The 16,186-nt window shown below is 37.0% G+C and overlaps 6 protein-coding genes across 6 annotated transcripts; 2 read left to right on the forward strand and 4 right to left on the reverse strand.

Moving 5' to 3' along the window:
• LOC104762037 (protein TOC75-3, chloroplastic-like) lies at positions 1,004 to 4,062 on the forward strand. Its single transcript, XM_010485243.2, has 7 exons — positions 1,004 to 1,211; positions 1,290 to 2,272; positions 2,419 to 2,640; positions 2,736 to 2,843; positions 2,933 to 3,127; positions 3,202 to 3,705; positions 3,796 to 4,062. The coding sequence occupies exons 1-7, from the start codon at positions 1,025 to 1,027 to the stop codon at positions 4,033 to 4,035; spliced, it is 2,439 nt and encodes an 812-aa protein (XP_010483545.1). The 5' UTR covers positions 1,004 to 1,024; the 3' UTR covers positions 4,036 to 4,062.
• Positions 4,532 to 5,675, reverse strand: LOC104763576 (putative pumilio homolog 16). Its single transcript, XM_010486932.1, has one exon. It carries the CDS (start codon positions 5,624 to 5,626, stop codon positions 4,532 to 4,534), a length of 1,095 nt encoding a protein of 364 aa, XP_010485234.1. The 5' UTR covers positions 5,627 to 5,675.
• LOC104762038 (UDP-glucuronic acid decarboxylase 3) lies at positions 6,230 to 8,949 on the reverse strand. The gene is made up of 12 exons (XM_010485244.2): positions 8,817 to 8,949; positions 8,597 to 8,704; positions 8,173 to 8,259; positions 7,997 to 8,084; positions 7,816 to 7,907; positions 7,662 to 7,726; positions 7,483 to 7,571; positions 7,318 to 7,395; positions 7,124 to 7,217; positions 6,907 to 7,037; positions 6,763 to 6,803; positions 6,230 to 6,673 (listed from the first exon to the last, which is right to left on the reverse strand). Exons 2-12 carry the CDS (start codon positions 8,675 to 8,677, stop codon positions 6,491 to 6,493), a joined length of 1,029 nt encoding a protein of 342 aa, XP_010483546.1. The 5' UTR covers positions 8,678 to 8,704; positions 8,817 to 8,949; the 3' UTR covers positions 6,230 to 6,490.
• Positions 10,406 to 12,248, reverse strand: LOC104762039 (ubiquitin-conjugating enzyme E2 7). The gene is made up of 6 exons (XM_010485245.2): positions 12,018 to 12,248; positions 11,816 to 11,918; positions 11,309 to 11,406; positions 11,098 to 11,198; positions 10,848 to 10,925; positions 10,406 to 10,745 (listed from the first exon to the last, which is right to left on the reverse strand). Exons 1-6 carry the CDS (start codon positions 12,058 to 12,060, stop codon positions 10,668 to 10,670), a joined length of 501 nt encoding a protein of 166 aa, XP_010483547.1. The 5' UTR covers positions 12,061 to 12,248; the 3' UTR covers positions 10,406 to 10,667.
• On the forward strand, positions 13,751 to 14,452 carry LOC104762040 (CLAVATA3/ESR (CLE)-related protein 46). Its single transcript, XM_010485246.2, has 3 exons — positions 13,751 to 13,863; positions 14,001 to 14,068; positions 14,146 to 14,452. Exons 1-3 carry the CDS (start codon positions 13,779 to 13,781, stop codon positions 14,221 to 14,223), a joined length of 231 nt encoding a protein of 76 aa, XP_010483548.1. The 5' UTR covers positions 13,751 to 13,778; the 3' UTR covers positions 14,224 to 14,452.
• Positions 15,173 to 15,950, reverse strand: LOC104762041 (non-specific lipid-transfer protein 4). Its single transcript, XM_010485247.2, has 2 exons — positions 15,534 to 15,950; positions 15,173 to 15,393 (listed from the first exon to the last, which is right to left on the reverse strand). Exons 1-2 carry the CDS (start codon positions 15,860 to 15,862, stop codon positions 15,384 to 15,386), a joined length of 339 nt encoding a protein of 112 aa, XP_010483549.1. The 5' UTR covers positions 15,863 to 15,950; the 3' UTR covers positions 15,173 to 15,383.

Genomic DNA, 16,186 nt, shown 5'->3' on the forward strand with positions numbered 1-16,186 from the left:
ATGTACTTATGATTCTGTTCTTGTGTAGATGAAAGGAATTCAACGGTAGCTTCAACATGATTCATCATAATTGGAGTTTGGTATGTTTTTCTTACTTTTGCCGTACATAGTTAAGGTTTAGATTATTAAGGTTTGAACTGTATTATGGACACTATGTATTATATTTGAATTGTTAAGTTTTTGTTTGATTTGCGTATATCAGATTTGCTAACTCTTTGTTATGGTTTTCAAATTTTCAGGATGTGTAGGTAGGTAGAGGCTGCTTCGTTTGACTACTTTTTGATGCAGATTAGCAAAGCCTTATAAACAATGGACTGGGATACTAGACTTTTATCTAAGCTGCTCTTTTGACTACTTTTGGATGTGGAGTTGCATGCTTATGTGTAACGACTGACAAGTAACAACTTTTCTTAACTACTAAAGTGTTTGATGGTTCTGTAATGATTTTTTGGTACTTTGCTAGCTTAAACTTGATGCAATGCTAGCTTAGCAGTTTATGTAATAGTCGGTAATGGTCCCCATATCTAAGATAAGGCATTGTCAAGAAATTTGTACTTGTTTTGTCTTTTTATTAGGGAATTTCGGATGAAATTAACCGAAATTTGAAAAAATTTGGTTAGTTTCGGAAGATGATTAATAGTTGACAACCGACCCTTTTAAACCGAGTACTGACCGACACGAACCGAAATTTAGTTCAATTTTTTAAAACCCGAAATTCTGCAAAACCGAAAAACCCAACCCGTTTAAACCGAATTCACCTTATGCCCAGGACTACAACAACCTCAGCTAACATTATCCGATTCACTACCCGGGTAGTGTCGGTTTGAAACAATATTCGATCCAGGCCCATTTGTAAAAAAGTATGGCTCAAATTACTTTTATGTATGATCGCAAAAATTGTCTAAAAATATATTACAATTAAATAGTTAAATACAACTCTCATTTAAAAGACCAAAAAGGTCTCTCGCTAGCTTTGTCCGCAAGTCAAGAAAAACAAGAAACCTTTTTGCTCCTCCTCCTCGTCATGCCCACATTCGCCATCAACGGCCAGCTTATCGCGGCGCCGATAACTTACACCACCGCTTCTTCTTATCTCTCCTCTCGCCGTCAATATACATCTCTATACTTGTCTCGCGAACTCCGCTTCAACTCACCTCCCCCACGTCTCCCATCGTTAACCTGCTCCTCAATAAGCTCACGTAATCAGAGGATTGAGCCTTCCTCCAACAATACTCATCTTAACTCATTGGCGAGATCTTTTGCTGTCGATGCTTCCGGTAAGCCGAAGCGTTCTTCTAACGGTAATCTCCGTAAGTCACTTGCGAAATCCCTCGTTGTCACCTCTGTTTCCTCCGCCGCGTCTCTGTTTCTTCCACGACTCTTTTCTATTCTTTCGATTCTAAAAGGCGGTGGCGGTGGCGGAGGAGGCGGTGGAGGAGGAGGAGGAGGCGGAGATGGCAGATTTTGGAGGGATTTGTTTTTCTTGGCACCAGTGGCCGTAGCAGACGAAGAACCGTCACCTGAATGGGATTCTCACGGTTTACCGGCGAACATTGTTGTACAGTTGAACAAGCTAAGTGGTTTGAAAAAGTACAAAATCTCAGATATAATCTTCTTTGATCGACGGAGTAAAGGCAACGCCGAAACCGAGGATTCTTTCTTCGATGTTGTATCTATTCAGCCAGGTGGAGTCTACACAAAAGCTCAGCTGCAGAGCGAGTTAGAAACCCTAGCTACTTGTGGTTTCTTTGATAAAATCGATTTCGAAGGGAAGACGAAGCCTGACGGAACCCTAGGTGTTACATTCTCTTTCGTGGAGAGCAGGTGGCCAGCCACGGAGAGGGTTCGATGCATCAACGTAGGGCTAATGGCACAACTTAAGCCGGTAAAGATTGATCAAGACATGACAGAGAAAGAGATGATTGAGCATTTGAGGAATCAGGAGAAAGATTACAAGCAGAGGATTGAGAAGGCTAGACCTTGTTTGTTGCCTGGATCAGTTCAGCGAGAGGTGATGCATATGTTAAGGGATCAAAGGAGTTTAAGTGCGAGGTTTTTGCAGAAGGTTACAGATCGAGCTCTTAAATGGTACCACGACAAAGGGTATGTGTGTGTTAATATGAATATTGGATACTTGAACAGTAAGGAACTTGTTCTTGAAGTTGTGGAAGGAGATATAACAAAGTTGGTTATTCAGTTTCAAGATAAGCTTGGAAATGTAGTTGAAGGTCACACACAGATCCCTGTCGTGCGGAGGCAAATTCCCAAACAGGTAATGTATCTCGATCCAGCTCAATGTGTAGACCATTTGAGGTGATTGGAACTCAAGAAGTTACTATAAGACTAAACCACTTAAACGTATTTAGAGGTTTCAGATCATAAACTTGTACTAATATATGTTTTGTTTTTGGTTAACAGCTTCGTCCAGGTCATGTGTTCAACATGGAAGTTGCGAACCAAGCTGTGAAGAACATTCACTCTTTAGGCTTGTTCTCTAATACAGAGATAATTCCAATTCCAGATGAGAAAAATGAAGGAGGTTTAATTCTTGAGATCAAGCTTAAGGAGCAAGATCAAAGATCAGTAGACGTAACTACAGATTGGGATATTGTTCCTGGACCCCAAGGATATCCTTCATTGGTATGTGTTGCTGCTACTAAACTTGTAACTTGTTAAGTTTTTAAAATAGGCCCTAAATTTGCTAAATGTCCGTTGTTTTTATCTTGCGTTATTAGGCTTCGCTTCAGCCAGGCGGGACTGTTTCTTTCGAACATAAAAACATAAAGGGCCTTAATCGATCTCTCATGGGTTCAGTGTCCACTAGCAACCTTTTGAATCCTGAGGTACACTTGGTTTTCATATGATTCTGATACATATCTGGTTCAAACATTAGTTTGATAACATCTTTATATTCACTTGGTTTTGCTCGCAGGATGATCTTTCGTTTCAGTTTGAGTATGAACATCCATATCTTGACGGTGTTTCCAATCCTAGAAACCGTACCTTCAAAACAAGCTTCTTCAACACCAGTAAACTTAGCCCAGTATTCACTGGAGGACCTGGCTTTGAGGAAGGAGTGGCTCCAATCTTGGTGGATCGAGCTGGTGGAAAAGCTACTATAACTGAGGTAATAACTAAGTCCCCTATGATCAACTTGTTTTCTTCTCCCACAAGCAAACCTAAACAAGTTTTTACGCGCAGGACTTCACACGTCAGAGTAAACTTACATATGGACTTGTATTGGAAGAGATAACAACCAGAGATGAAAACAAACAAATCGCTTCAAATGGTCTGGTGTTATTGCCTAATGGCGCAATCAATGTTGACGGACCTCCAACAACTCTCAGTGGTACCGGTACTGATCGTGTAGCCTTTCTACAAGGCAACATAACCCGAGACACCACCAAGTTTGTGAATGGTGCTATTGTTGGAGATAGAAATATCTTTCAGGTGGATCAAGGCTTGGGTATAGGAAGCAAGTTCCCACTCTTCAACCGTCACCAACTAACCTTAACAAAGTTCATTCAGCTGATGCAAGTAGAAGAAGGACCAGGTAAACCGGAACCACCAGTTCTAGTCCTCCATAGCCATTATGGTGGCTGCGTAGGCGATCTTCCAAGCTATGATGCTTTTGCTCTTGGAGGACCTAAATCAGTTCGAGGTTACACCATGGGAGAGCTTGGTGCAGCTAGAAACATTCTCGAGGTATAGATGATATAACAAAACTCATATACAAGATCGTTTTTTGAAAACCTAATTCTGATGGTGTTTTTTGGTGTCACATTGTATATATAGGTTAGTGCTGAGATTAGAGTACCTGTGAAGAAAACACAAGTGTATGCGTTTGCTGAGCATGGAAACGATTTGGGAAGCTCAAAAGATGTGAAAGGTAATCCCACGGCCGTGTACAAGAGAATGGGACATGGTTCATCGTATGGTGTTGGTGTGAAACTCGGTCAGATACGAGCTGAATATGTTGTAGATCACAATTGTGGAACCGGTGCTCTGTCTCTCCAGTTCGGAGAGAGATATTGAGGTTTAAGTTTGACACGTCTTGCAAAAGAATTGCTCCTTTTTTTTAGTTTTCTAACTAAAACATCTACATTGGTATAATAAAACTGGATACTCTCTAATATTTCACTTTTAGATCATTTGTTTATGTAAATTATTGATTGTCAATTGTGAAGCTTTTCTATTTAACGAATCCAGAATTTCGTTTTGACAATCAATTTTATTCGGTAACGTGTTCGTCTATTCGCCAAAAAAAAACATATTTGTTATGAACTACTTTTTCGATTAACCTGTAACAAAAACATATATATGCAATATTTAAAATTTCAATTGAATTTAGATCATTACACCAAAATAAATCGACAAGCTTCTTCTACTAACTAAAATTTCACTAAAAATCCTTTTATCAATAAAAAAAAACCCAAAAAAAATCTCAAAATAGAACACTTAAAACCCGGTTGACAAGAAAACAAATGAACACTTCAAACGTTAAAGTAACCACTAATTTGGGACAAAGCTACTAGGATGATATCAAAACAGAGTCCAAGATGGTTGCAATGTTTCTTCCAGGAGATCTAGGCAAGAGATGGCGAAAAGGGATGAGCTTTTTCACCAAACCGTTAAACAGATCAGCCGTCATATAGTTTTTTTTCGTGAGTCCCAGTGCCTTCCTCACCACGAAATTCCCATACTCACTCCTCGCCAGCCTCATCAACCTCTCTCCCTCGCACTTCACAAGATCCATAACCACCTCTTCCATTACCGAGTCCCCCACTTTCAAAAGCCCCTCCACGATGTAGCTTCCAAACTTCTTAAACGAGAGATCAACGTAGTGGCCTCGTAGATTAACAGCAATGTTACGCGTGCAACGCATGTCTTTCAGTCTAAGCAAGTGTTGGATCACAAAGTTCCCATAATGATCGTTGCTTAGCCAAACAGCGTTGATCGCGACTAGGTCTAGGAGCTGGTTTCTGTAGGAAGAATGGTCCAAGTCGGTTATGACTTGGTTGAGAGCGATGCAACCGTGTTGGTCACGCGCTAGGTAAAGCCCATACTGGAGAATGAGCTCGTACAGTGGCTCCTTCTTGTCCTGTTGGAAAACTCTAGTTCCCTGTATCCCCACGTAGGACGCGAACTTGTTTGTCATGACCTGGAGGAAGAGGCGCGTGATAGCTTCGCAGAAGACCGCGTCCATGTATTCGGATTTCCCCATGAGTCTCTGTATGTTTTTGGAGCCGTTAATGTCTCTTGCGATATCCATGAAGAAATCGGAGTCTGAAGTCAGCATGTACACCATCCTTTCACGCTCTCTAATGTCAAACACTGAGATCACGTCTTTAAAGTGAGGCACATCGTCGTCGCTTCTAGTCATTAGGTTGAAGATCCATTGAAAAGTGCCAATCTCCACTATTTCAGGAGTTAAACCCTCCGTGATCTCCCAGTCCCAGCAGAATAAGGAATCTGCGGCGGCGCTACGTGAAAAAGGAGGAGGAGGAGGAGGAGGACGAATCACCCGAGGCTTCGCATTCATGAATTGTCTTGCGGGTGGAAAACGGAGGTCGTGTGGTAGAGCATCAAACATAGTCGACATGGAAAAGGGAGTGGTGTTTGCCATTGTATTACGTTCAATCTACGGAATTGAAGTACTCTCGGAGCCAATTAGGGTTTTTGTTGAGATTTTTGAGAATGCTAAAGATTTGAGTGTTCTGAATCGTTATGATAGGATATATATATATAGAGGTTTTGGTTTTCCTACTCAAAACAAGAGTCACGTAGTTTGTTGCTTCTCCCAAAAGAATTAGGAAATCTATCTAGCAACATCGCTAGAGTTTTCCCTTTTCTTTTTACCTTAGTTTCCCTTTTTCTTTTTACATTTATCTTTTAAATAGTTGATAAAATAATAAAATCCAAGATATCACCACTGTACATGCTTCCTTTTTTCTTTTTATGTCTAGATATTACTAGTATATGTTTTGCTTTTTTTTTTTTTTTTTTTTTTTTNGCATATGTTTTTAATTGTTCAGATTTCTCAATCTAAAGTTACTTTGTAACAAATTTAATGACAGGTTTGACTACAAAAAGAAACAAATTCAATGACAGATTTTTTTAATCAACGTACTACATGTTCAGAATCACACCAACAATGGTTACAACTTACGTAACATAAACTGTTTTGCTATGTCGGTGTATAGGAATGAGTACGATGACGATCAAAAATTTATGTGAAAAATTTCATTAGAGCCGAAAAACAATAAACCAGAATCACAAATATATTGAAAAAACAAGAAAGAGTCGTTCTTCACAAAAAGACCCTTTTACCAACTTATTTTCTCTACGAACAAAAGCAATATGAATAACACATGAAAACAAAACCACCACCACTTTGTAGTATATAATAACAGCACCATATAACTCAACAGCTGACGACAACTCGTGAAACTCAAAACCGCGTCTGTGTGTTTTCTTGTGCGTTTACGTTTTAGTTTTTGGGGACGTTAAGCCTTAGTCGGAAATCTTCTTCCATGAGGGGAAGTCCTTCTCTGAGCTTCACCTTTGGCTCCCAACCCAACACTTCTTTGGCTTTACTAATGTCTGGTTTCCTTTGTCTTGGATCGTCTGGTGTGTTCTCCACCATCTTTATCTCTATGCTTGGGTTTATAAGCTGTGTTTCATATAAACAAAACGTTAAGGAATGAAAACATGAATCAAATGCAAGATTTATCATATCGTTTAGAGTAAACCGACTCATACCTCCTTAACTGTCTCAGCTAGTTCCACCATTGTAAATTCACCTGAGAAACAGAGAGATTTAGACAGAAGCAATTGTAGTTTTAGATTAGAGTTGCTCACTCTAGCTATAGGGGTTAAAGTAAAGGTTGGAATGGAAAGGCTGACCTGGGTTACCGATGTTGATAGGACCAGTATCATCACCTTCCATAAGACGGATAAGTCCATCCACCATGTCGGATACATAACAGAAACTGCGGGTCTGTGTTCCCGGTTTCTGAACAGTCAATGCCTCACCCCTACAGCACATTCAAGGAAACAACTAAGCAGAGATGAAATGTTTAAAAAAACTGGGGTTCAATGAGTTGGAGAGCAAATACTTTACCTGAGTGCTTGAGCAATGAAGTTACTCACGACACGTCCATCATCAATGTTCATTCGAGGACCATACGTGTTGAAGATTCTAGCTATGCGGATTTCTATAAATAACGAACAGGCGAATGAGGATCTCAAAAGAATCACTGGATAAAGTAAGAGTGATGAAGTGAGTTTGGAAGAGAAGTAAGAAAACAAACTAACCAATGCCGTGTTGTCTGTGGTAGTCAAACATCAAGGTCTCTGCTACACGCTTGCCTTCATCATAGCAACTCCGAACCCCTTTTCATAACAGCAAACCAGGTCAAGTTGGCAAAGCTGTAATTGCAAGAAGATTCCTCATATAAGATAAGAACATTTGAAACTTACCAATTGGGTTGACATTTCCCCAGTAACTCTCAGGTTGAGGGTGGATGAGAGGATCTCCATACACTTCCGAGGTTGATGTGAGCAAAATTCTGCTCAAAGAAAACAAATCTTAGCTGCAAAGCTGAGAGATTAAGAAGAAGGACGTAATCTAGAAATAGGAAGAAGAATATGTATTGAACCTTGCTCCAACACGCTTGGCAAGACCGAGCATGTTCAGTGTACCGATCACATTGGTCTTGATTGTCTGCAGAAACAAGATTACATATCATAAAACTACTGGTTCCTTGTGATTATACTAAAGCGACATAAGAACAATATATATCATACACAAACCTTAACAGGGTTGTACTTGTAGAAGATAGGAGAGGCAGGACAAGCAAGATGATAAATCCTATCAACCTCGATCAACAAAGGCTCCGTAACATCTATATAAACCCCAAAACCAAACACAGATGACGATGTCAACTCTTGCTGACATAAACTATATAATCCACAGAGAGTCTGAAGACCATACCGTGACGAATAAGCTCAAACCTTGGGTGACCGATCCACTTCTTGAGGTTTTCTTTTGATCCAGTGAAATAGTTATCAGCAACAATCACCTGGAGAATAAAAAAACGAAACAATTAAACTTGAGGAAACAAAAAAAAAGCATCTCAAGTTTTTGTTGAGGTGTAGAAGTATACAGACCTCATTCTTCTCATTTTCCATGAGCTTATCAACCAAGTGAGAACCGATGAAACCAGCTCCTCCAGATATCAAGATCCTCATATTGGACTAGACAAAAACAAAAAAAAAAAAAAGAAAGCAACTTCAAACTCATATAACTTACATAAGAACACTCAACCCACAGCAAATCATATCAAAGTAATAAACCCCCACAAGATCTGATTCTGTAAAAAAAAACTACAATGATCCAGACTCCTCCCAAAACGTAGGCCAGCAAAAAAAGGGTCAGATCTAAGTGACATAAACATGCCAAAGAGATCAAAGTTCCATTACATAAGATCATTGTGACACAACACAACTAAAACAATGCAATTTTCGAGGGCGATCGCATCTTGAATCTGAAAATTGAAATCTTTACAGAAATTATAAAAGCTATTTTTGGTACCTGAAAAAACTTGGAATTGCGGAGAGGAGAAGGAGAAGGAGGAGGCTTTGTGCTGTTCTGTTTCTCACTTGTCGCCGCCATTGCTTGAGAGAGAGAGAGATCTCAATCCTATGTTTTTTTTATTTTAACCAAAACGCGCATTAATTGACATTGAGATTAACAGAAACAGTTAAAAAAAAAAAAAAACGAAACTTTACAAGAAAAAAAGATCAGGATTTACCAGAGACGCTTCGATGAATGGAAGAAGACAAAGATTTAGATATGTGAAAAAAAGAGACACAAAGAGATCGTGTACTTATAATCCCAGGTGTCTCTCAACCTCATCTACCAATTAACAAAAATTTTCTTTAATTAACAAAGAAAATTACAAAAACAGTTTAATTTTTGTTTTTTTTTTGTTTAGTTGACAACAACAATTTAATTTTAGTTAGGATGATTTATTTTTATTTTTATTTTTTTTTTATGTTTAGAGAAAGAAAGAGACTTCAAAAACACGAAAATGCGGAAATAACAAAGTAGCAAAAATTGACGTTAGCTACTAAATCACGTCAACGTTTGACCTAACATTTCTGACGTGTCAATTTTTATTTACTTTTTTTTTTTGCTGCTTTTTATTCATTACTCTCTATAAGACTTTCGAAAATCTTTTTGGTATGTTTTTTACTGTTTACATATGTCATTTTATCTACGAATTGCTCATATAACTCGAAGACTAACTTGTCAATCACTTTGTTCACACAAATCAATCATTCACCATCCACCATCCTCCTACCATGTATTGTCCACCATCTATGATCTATCCTTAATCCTTCATCATCCACTCGTCTACAAACTTATCATCTACCATCCACAAATCCACCATCTTATGTTTTAATTTTACATTGTCTTCAAAATAACATTACAAATGATTAGTTATTATAGTCACTTAATTAAATTGTTTCTTTTGGAATAATTATTAAAACATCTGGAGGAAAAAACATGTTGAAAATTTTACAAGATTTGTAAGGATATCAACTAATTAAGGTATATCTATCTTATCAACAAACACATTTGTTCAGTTGAGTAAGACTTACTTTTGGTTAACACCAACCAACCAAACTTTAGAGTATGACTTACGTTTTATCAACTCAAAAGCGCATGATTTCAGTTTTACAACCTATATCGGATCATTGTTAATTTCACTGGTTCTATTGACCGAAGAAAGAAGAAGATATACTTACTTTTGTATATGAATGGGATATAATTTCTTTAAATTGTTGATTATTTAAGTTTTTAGTTACTTCTTCCACAAAAATAAAGATCTCCGGCTTCTCTCAGCTTTGTGAATCAAGCATTGCATTATTGTAAAGAGTTTTGATAGCTCATCCTAGATGTTCCAATCCGATAACTTCTCACCTTTTGTTTACAATGATCTACCAGTGCTCTTAGATGGTTAGTCAAAGATAGTATATTGTGAGTTTTAGAGGACTTCAGGTTGTACTCCTTTGCAAGGAAATTTGGCTCAAACCCATTTGACATTGAAATGGACTGATCCTTGTGATGGTTAAGAATCTCCCATTTTGCTTTCCAAGGAAATTTGGCCTAAATCCACTCACATTGAAGATGACATGACGCAGTTTTTATACTTTGAATCGGAACTGCATGCATGCCGGTTTTTATTTGATAAACCGGCATGGGTTGTGATGACGACAACGACTTTGCAAGTTACAATGCATATAAAAAAAGCTATGATAAGGAAAGCGATGCCGTTCCAAGTGCAGTGGCACAAACAAACAAACAAACAAACTGTGAAGTGTAAAGAAGACAAAATCAGAGAACAAAGAAGCCAGAGTTCTAAACGAATGAAATTTATAATTTTAATGCCAGTTTCTCAAGAACAACACTTTTTGCTCAACCAAACACTTTTCAGAACGCTCTAGTTCTCTCGAACGCGACAAAAAAGAGATGTAAACCGAGTTATAACAAGTTGCCTTTGTGGACAGTTTTGTGAAGGGTTTCAGATAGGAATATGAAGAACTTTTTTGATGAAACTCCAGCAGCGATCTCAGAGGTGTCAAGATTGAAAGTTGATTCACAACATTTCTTGAGACTTTCTGACACAGCGGCTCACTTTCTTCTTGAACTCGTCTCTCTTGTCTCTCCATTCTTTCTGCACAAGAGAAAAAAAAACACACACAAAAAATCATAAGCATGTTCTGCTCTTAATTGCAAGCTATGTGCACTAAATCTGATGAGCAACTAAAATACTCACAGCAGCTTCAACGTTTGCTGGAGACTCATCATTTGGACCAGAAAGCATTGATATGATACTCAACATAATACTTTCAACCTGAAACACCACAATTTTTATCGCCGCGGCATGAGAATGTGAGACCAGAAATAAATCACCTAGTGATCCATTTAAAGTATAGTAACTGAATCTGCTACTCTGAAGCAGAACACTGACATGTAATGGAAAGAAAAATGAAAAAAGAAACTCAAAAAACAAGTTTTAAACATACTGTATGAACAGGGGTCCAGCGCTCGCTTGCAAGCTCATAACCGCTAGGATCATCACCAGGAGGATGAAGAATAGAGATGCAAACACGACCATCAGAATAAACTGCAGTGTAGATACAAGGAAACGCATTCAAGCCAAAGTACTAGACATATTCTGTTCATCATATATTCCTTTTGAATCCTCTTCCAAATACACAGAGAACAAACACTAACCGTTAGGATGCCACATATCCGAAGTAAACCTCACGGTCGGTGGGCTATTGGGATAGTTTTGCGGGAAGGTCATAATAGCGTTAAAGAAGCCTCCTTCACTGCAATAAACACCCAAGTTCTTAAAACCAATATATGCACAAGCAAATCTTTGGCAAAGTATCATTAACAAAGAACATTGCTAACAAAGGTGGAAACTCAGATACCAAATCTGTTTCCAATATAATCCCATTGAGAAGCAATTTGATATACAAAGATCATTGAGTTAAAACTATACAAGAACAAACCTAAATCAAGAATTAAAAAAAAAATTCCAATACAATTATGTGATCTATAATAATGTTCAAATCTCAAGACAACAATAACATATGAATCAAGAATCCGGAAAAAAAACAATAACACATGAATCAAGAATCAAGAATCCGAAAAAACCAATGAAACTTGAATCAAGAAACCTAAAAAAATCTGAAAAGAAAGGAAATAAGGGGGAAGCAGAGGGAGGGCGTTTACTAGAGAGTATCAGGAGGTCCGATAATGGTAACGCTCCATTCGAATATATTCTTGTCATCAACGAGACCAGCTGAGAATCCATCTACAGGATGCTTACAGAGATCTGAAACACAACAACAACAAATCGAATTTAGATAAAATAATATTACAATAAAAAGAGGAGAGAAAGAGAGATTGATTTCAATTGGCTTTGTGGTTGTGCCTTTGAGTTGTTTCTGAAGGAGAAGGCTAGCTTGCGAAGCCATGGCTGATAAATCGATCGAGAGAGAGATTTTTATTTTCTTTTTTTATATGACAAAACAAAAAAAGTTCTGAGAATTTAATTTTCGTTGTGAATTTTGATGTTTTGTTATTACGAAGAAGAAGAAGAAGAACGCATACAGATGATGATGATGGGGGAAGGAGGGCTAGGGTCTGCTACGGGCATTCCTTTTCTGTACTTTACTATTTCTATCCAATAAGGTTTCGAGAACCTTCTACTTTCAGTTAAGTTTACTCTTAAAAGTAAAAAAAAAAAAAAGTTCTTAACGATTTTTTATTTGGTTTGGAGAGATTCTCGGTTTAGTTTCGGTTTAGTCAGATAAATTGCTAGAAAAACCAACAAATCTGTATTGATTTAAGATTGACATCGTTATTAAGATATTTGATTTTGATTTTGATTTATTGTATTATTGAGATCAAATTAAAATCAAGTTGCCATCTTAGTGTGATCCAGACTTTTCTGTATAAAAGGGCCATATGACTAATTGAAGGACACGTTAATCATTTTCATTATATTGTCGTCACCCTTATACATAATACAGAATTATTATATGAAAAAAAAAGGTACATAATGAAACAAAAACTTTAATCCATGTTATAAGGATCGGCGCCTCGACATATACAATAGTGCAAAGCAATCACAAGACATCCACAACAACAACAACAACAACAAAACAAAAAAAACACAATTAACAATAGTCTTCTTACAGCAGCCTAAAAATATTTTATATATCATCACTTTATTTTCATGATCGAGATCAGCAGTTCTGTGAGGATAAATTTTTTTAGAAATCACATGTTTGGGTAAATGCGACCAATACTTATAAACATAACGGTAATTAAGCTTCGCCTGTGAAAAAAAAACAAAATTCATAAGAGACATACATTGATACAATATATCTGATATGTCGTGGTGGATTTTTTTTTGTTTTAATGAACGATTTCGTGGTGGTTATGATGATAACACCTAAATGATGACTTATGAAAAGTTAAAGTGAACTTGAAATGAAGGCCGCAAAATCTTGCCGACGTATAATATATTACGTACGGTGACTGTGAAGTGTGAACGAACGTTCTCAAGTTAGTAGTAGCTGCGTGACCAAGTTTGTACAAAAGAAATTAAGATTAAACTAGGTTTAATTGATCGACTTGGTCCAGTTTTTATTGGTCGCATATGAGACTCATTCTTAGGTAAATAAATAATAGGCAAACAATTCAAAAGATACTCTAATTAGGTTTTAGTCTAGATACCAAGAAAGTCTGGGCTAAAGATGTACTCATTTCGGACCGACCAGCAAGCAAGGTAAATACAAAGACCAACATAACTGAACGAATATCGGATTGTTATGTAGGCCAATAAAAAACGAACCATTCAAGCTGGCCTGCACAGAATGGAACATATAAGAAAATATGAAAGAAGTTGTAATGCGTTTTCCTATTTCTACAGACGTTATAATTTCTAAGTGGAAATGTCATTGCATAGGATCCCAAGATATGACATTTTAACCAGAGAATCTTACATGGTTTCTTCAAGCCAAGTAATCATCACGGTTCTCTAAGGAGAGTACCAACTAGATGTGACAAAATTGTTTTCTTGTGCCTTGTTAACTATACATCCAATATATATATATATATATATATATATATATATATATATATATATATANACAATAAGCTAATTCTCTATAACTTCAAAATAAAAATGCAAAGACATGATATCATCATCAAGCTTCTCCTTATCATCTGCCTCTTCCTCAGCAGAATCCTGACTCGGGAATGCCGAGAAGGTAATCTCATTACTCACTCTCTCGTGTGTGTGTGTGTGCGGTAGTGTTAGGTTTACATGTATTATATAATGTGTTATAAATTGAGGGCATGGTTCTTTGCACTCTTATATACTAACCTCTGTTTTTGCTTGTAACAGTCCATTTCAAGATTGGACCTGAAAAGATCATCACAAAACCGAATTACGGTAGAGTGATACCAACTTGGGTAAGGAGATCAAGATTTTTACAGATACCCATTCAAGGACATAAGGAATCGTTATAACATCTTTCTTATGGAAATAGGTTGAAGAGAAAAAGTGGCATAAGCACCCATCCGGACCTAACCCAACAGGAAATCGCCACCCACCGGACAACCCTTGAGTCAATAACAGAACAGTTGTTCCCAGCAAAAGAGTCTTATAAGTCAATGTCTAATAGTATATCTCTTTAGAAGATGTAATAAGGAGTGAAGCAGCTTATACGAGGGAGTGTAACGAGTGTTACTTAAAAGTTGCAGATCCAATGTGTGTTTTAAACATATGTACTCTAGTAAACAACATATATGTTTAATTCGATGAAGATAAATACAAAAGAAGAGGTTTTTTATTAACAGCAAGCACAGCCTCTAGGTTGCTACCATAAACAGAGCCGTCTTAACAGAGCAAAACATGTGAAATTCCAAGTTGATATTTTGAAGAGATAAAAGACTACAGATATTATTATTAAGGATAATTTGTGGGATATCACATTCCATATGTTTCTAGTTCCTCAGCCATTCAATAGTGAACTTGAATCTTCGATATACCCTTACCAGTTGTCACTATAAGAACTTTGTATCAATTTTTCCTTTTGAAAATATCTTAAACTTTCTGGTAATACAGCAGTGAATTCACCGAAAACTGAAGAATCCTCTCGCTGAGATTGAATACCTCTGTGGTGAGATTCACGACCAATTTCACGAAGGCCATAAGCAAAGGTGGAAAATGTATCCATGAGACGGTATCCAAATTCATTTAAGTCTTTTTTCGTTTCTTAATAAAAAATTGAACTGAATTTTGTTTTTCATAAGAATTTTTAAAATTAAATTTAGATTACTGATTCACAATTTTATACTTCTTTTTTTTGTCATGTATTAAATTTAAAGTTCGATTTGACGGCTGGGCTAACATTAGTAAAACCGTTTCTTCATCGAATTTCCAAATAGTATTTTGTATCACAATTTTGTATATTCACTCCAATACTAGGAGCTAATCAATATTATTGGTTACTTGTAGAATTCTTCACTATATGATTATCACGTTCGACGTTCGAATGAGTTGGATGAAAGATATAATTAAAGCGAAGATGATTAATAAGGCAGTATTACTATATCTTAAACATGTAAGATACAAGTATACAGCATAAAAAAAGCAACAAAGCATCAAACAGACAAAGACATGCATGGTAAATATCAGCTTCGATAGCCGACTTTTATTTTACTATTACGATATACGAAACCAAACTCCTCAGGCAAATGATGACGTAAAGCTCTCCCATTAATTTCACTTGATACTGCAACAATACAGACGATCAAAAGTATAAATAATTACGTCATTAGAAAAACTAAATCATATCGTCTCAAGATCAAGTAACTAGCCAAGTGTGGAAAAATAATATTGGAAAGGGAGAGAATACGAGGATAAAGAACTTACGTGGCGCAGTTAGTGCTGGTGGAGATGGGGTAGGGAATGCTAACACCACACTTTCCAGGAAGGCTTGAGGCTAGACTTGGGTTAATGCCCTTGGCAGCGGACTGTAAGCATCGGCAAGCTTGTTGGCGGTCCGGTGTGGTTTGAGCCATACCGTTCAACTTTTTGACTCCTGCACAACACGGAGGTGGCACCGCTCCACCTTTTGCTAGATAGCCTCCACATGGAGCCAAGCTACTTGCCACTGTGCCACATGTGATTGCTGCATCTACTGATGCAACTATGCACACAGTCAAAACAAGGCATGTAAAGAACCTCAAAGCGAAAGCCATTGTGTTTGCTCTTCTTTTTGGGTGATAGATGATAACAATGTTAATTAGCTTGTGTTTTCGTTGTTGGATGTGAGAAAAATGGAAAGTGAGGATGGGTTTATATAGGGATTTCATTTGGCCATGGGAGAAAATATGATGACTAAGTAGGGGTAGTTTTTAGTTAGTACGTAGTTTTTATTTATTTATTTTTGTTTTTCTTTAGTTTGGTAGGACGTAGTTGGATTTGCATTTATTTTTTGATAAAAAAGTTTGCATTTATTTCATTCATTCTTTCTAGTTTCTTCCACTAATTAGAATATTTTTTTTTTCAGTCATATATAAACA

The sequence above is a fragment of the Camelina sativa genome, chromosome 18 (genome assembly GCF_000633955.1).
Source record: "Camelina sativa cultivar DH55 chromosome 18, Cs, whole genome shotgun sequence".
Classification (NCBI taxonomy): domain Eukaryota; kingdom Viridiplantae; phylum Streptophyta; class Magnoliopsida; order Brassicales; family Brassicaceae; genus Camelina; species Camelina sativa.

What these genes read in the sequence shown, in the direction of transcription:
- LOC104762037 (XM_010485243.2), top strand. Translation starts at nt 1,025, where the DNA reads ATGCCCACATTCGCCATCAACGGCCAGCTTATCGCGGCGCCGATAACT. An exon ending in GGAGGCAAATTCCCAAACAG is followed by an intron (nt 2,273 to 2,418) that starts GTAATGTATCTC and finishes TTTGGTTAACAG; the next exon opens with CTTCGTCCAGGTCATGTGTT. An exon ending in CCCAAGGATATCCTTCATTG is followed by an intron (nt 2,641 to 2,735) that starts GTATGTGTTGCT and finishes TTGCGTTATTAG; the next exon opens with GCTTCGCTTCAGCCAGGCGG.
- LOC104763576 (XM_010486932.1), bottom strand. Translation starts at nt 5,626, where the DNA reads ATGGCAAACACCACTCCCTTTTCCATGTCGACTATGTTTGATGCTCTA.
- LOC104762038 (XM_010485244.2), bottom strand. Translation starts at nt 8,677, where the DNA reads ATGGCGGCGACAAGTGAGAAACAGAACAGCACAAAGCCTCCTCCTTCT. An exon ending in GCCAAGCGTGTTGGAGCAAG is followed by an intron (nt 7,572 to 7,661) that starts GTTCAATACATA and finishes TTCTTTGAGCAG; the next exon opens with AATTTTGCTCACATCAACCT. An exon ending in TATCAACATCGGTAACCCAG is followed by an intron (nt 6,804 to 6,906) that starts GTCAGCCTTTCC and finishes TCTGTTTCTCAG; the next exon opens with GTGAATTTACAATGGTGGAA.
- LOC104762039 (XM_010485245.2), bottom strand. Translation starts at nt 12,060, where the DNA reads ATGGCTTCGCAAGCTAGCCTTCTCCTTCAGAAACAACTCAAAG. An exon ending in CCTTCAGAAACAACTCAAAG is followed by an intron (nt 11,919 to 12,017) that starts GCACAACCACAA and finishes GTTGTGTTTCAG; the next exon opens with ATCTCTGTAAGCATCCTGTA. An exon ending in GGATATGTGGCATCCTAACG is followed by an intron (nt 11,199 to 11,308) that starts GTTAGTGTTTGT and finishes TCTACACTGCAG; the next exon opens with TTTATTCTGATGGTCGTGTT.
- LOC104762040 (XM_010485246.2), top strand. Translation starts at nt 13,779, where the DNA reads ATGCAAAGACATGATATCATCATCAAGCTTCTCCTTATCATCTGCCTC. An exon ending in GACTCGGGAATGCCGAGAAG is followed by an intron (nt 13,864 to 14,000) that starts GTAATCTCATTA and finishes TGCTTGTAACAG; the next exon opens with TCCATTTCAAGATTGGACCT. An exon ending in GTAGAGTGATACCAACTTGG is followed by an intron (nt 14,069 to 14,145) that starts GTAAGGAGATCA and finishes TTATGGAAATAG; the next exon opens with GTTGAAGAGAAAAAGTGGCA.
- LOC104762041 (XM_010485247.2), bottom strand. Translation starts at nt 15,862, where the DNA reads ATGGCTTTCGCTTTGAGGTTCTTTACATGCCTTGTTTTGACTGTGTGC.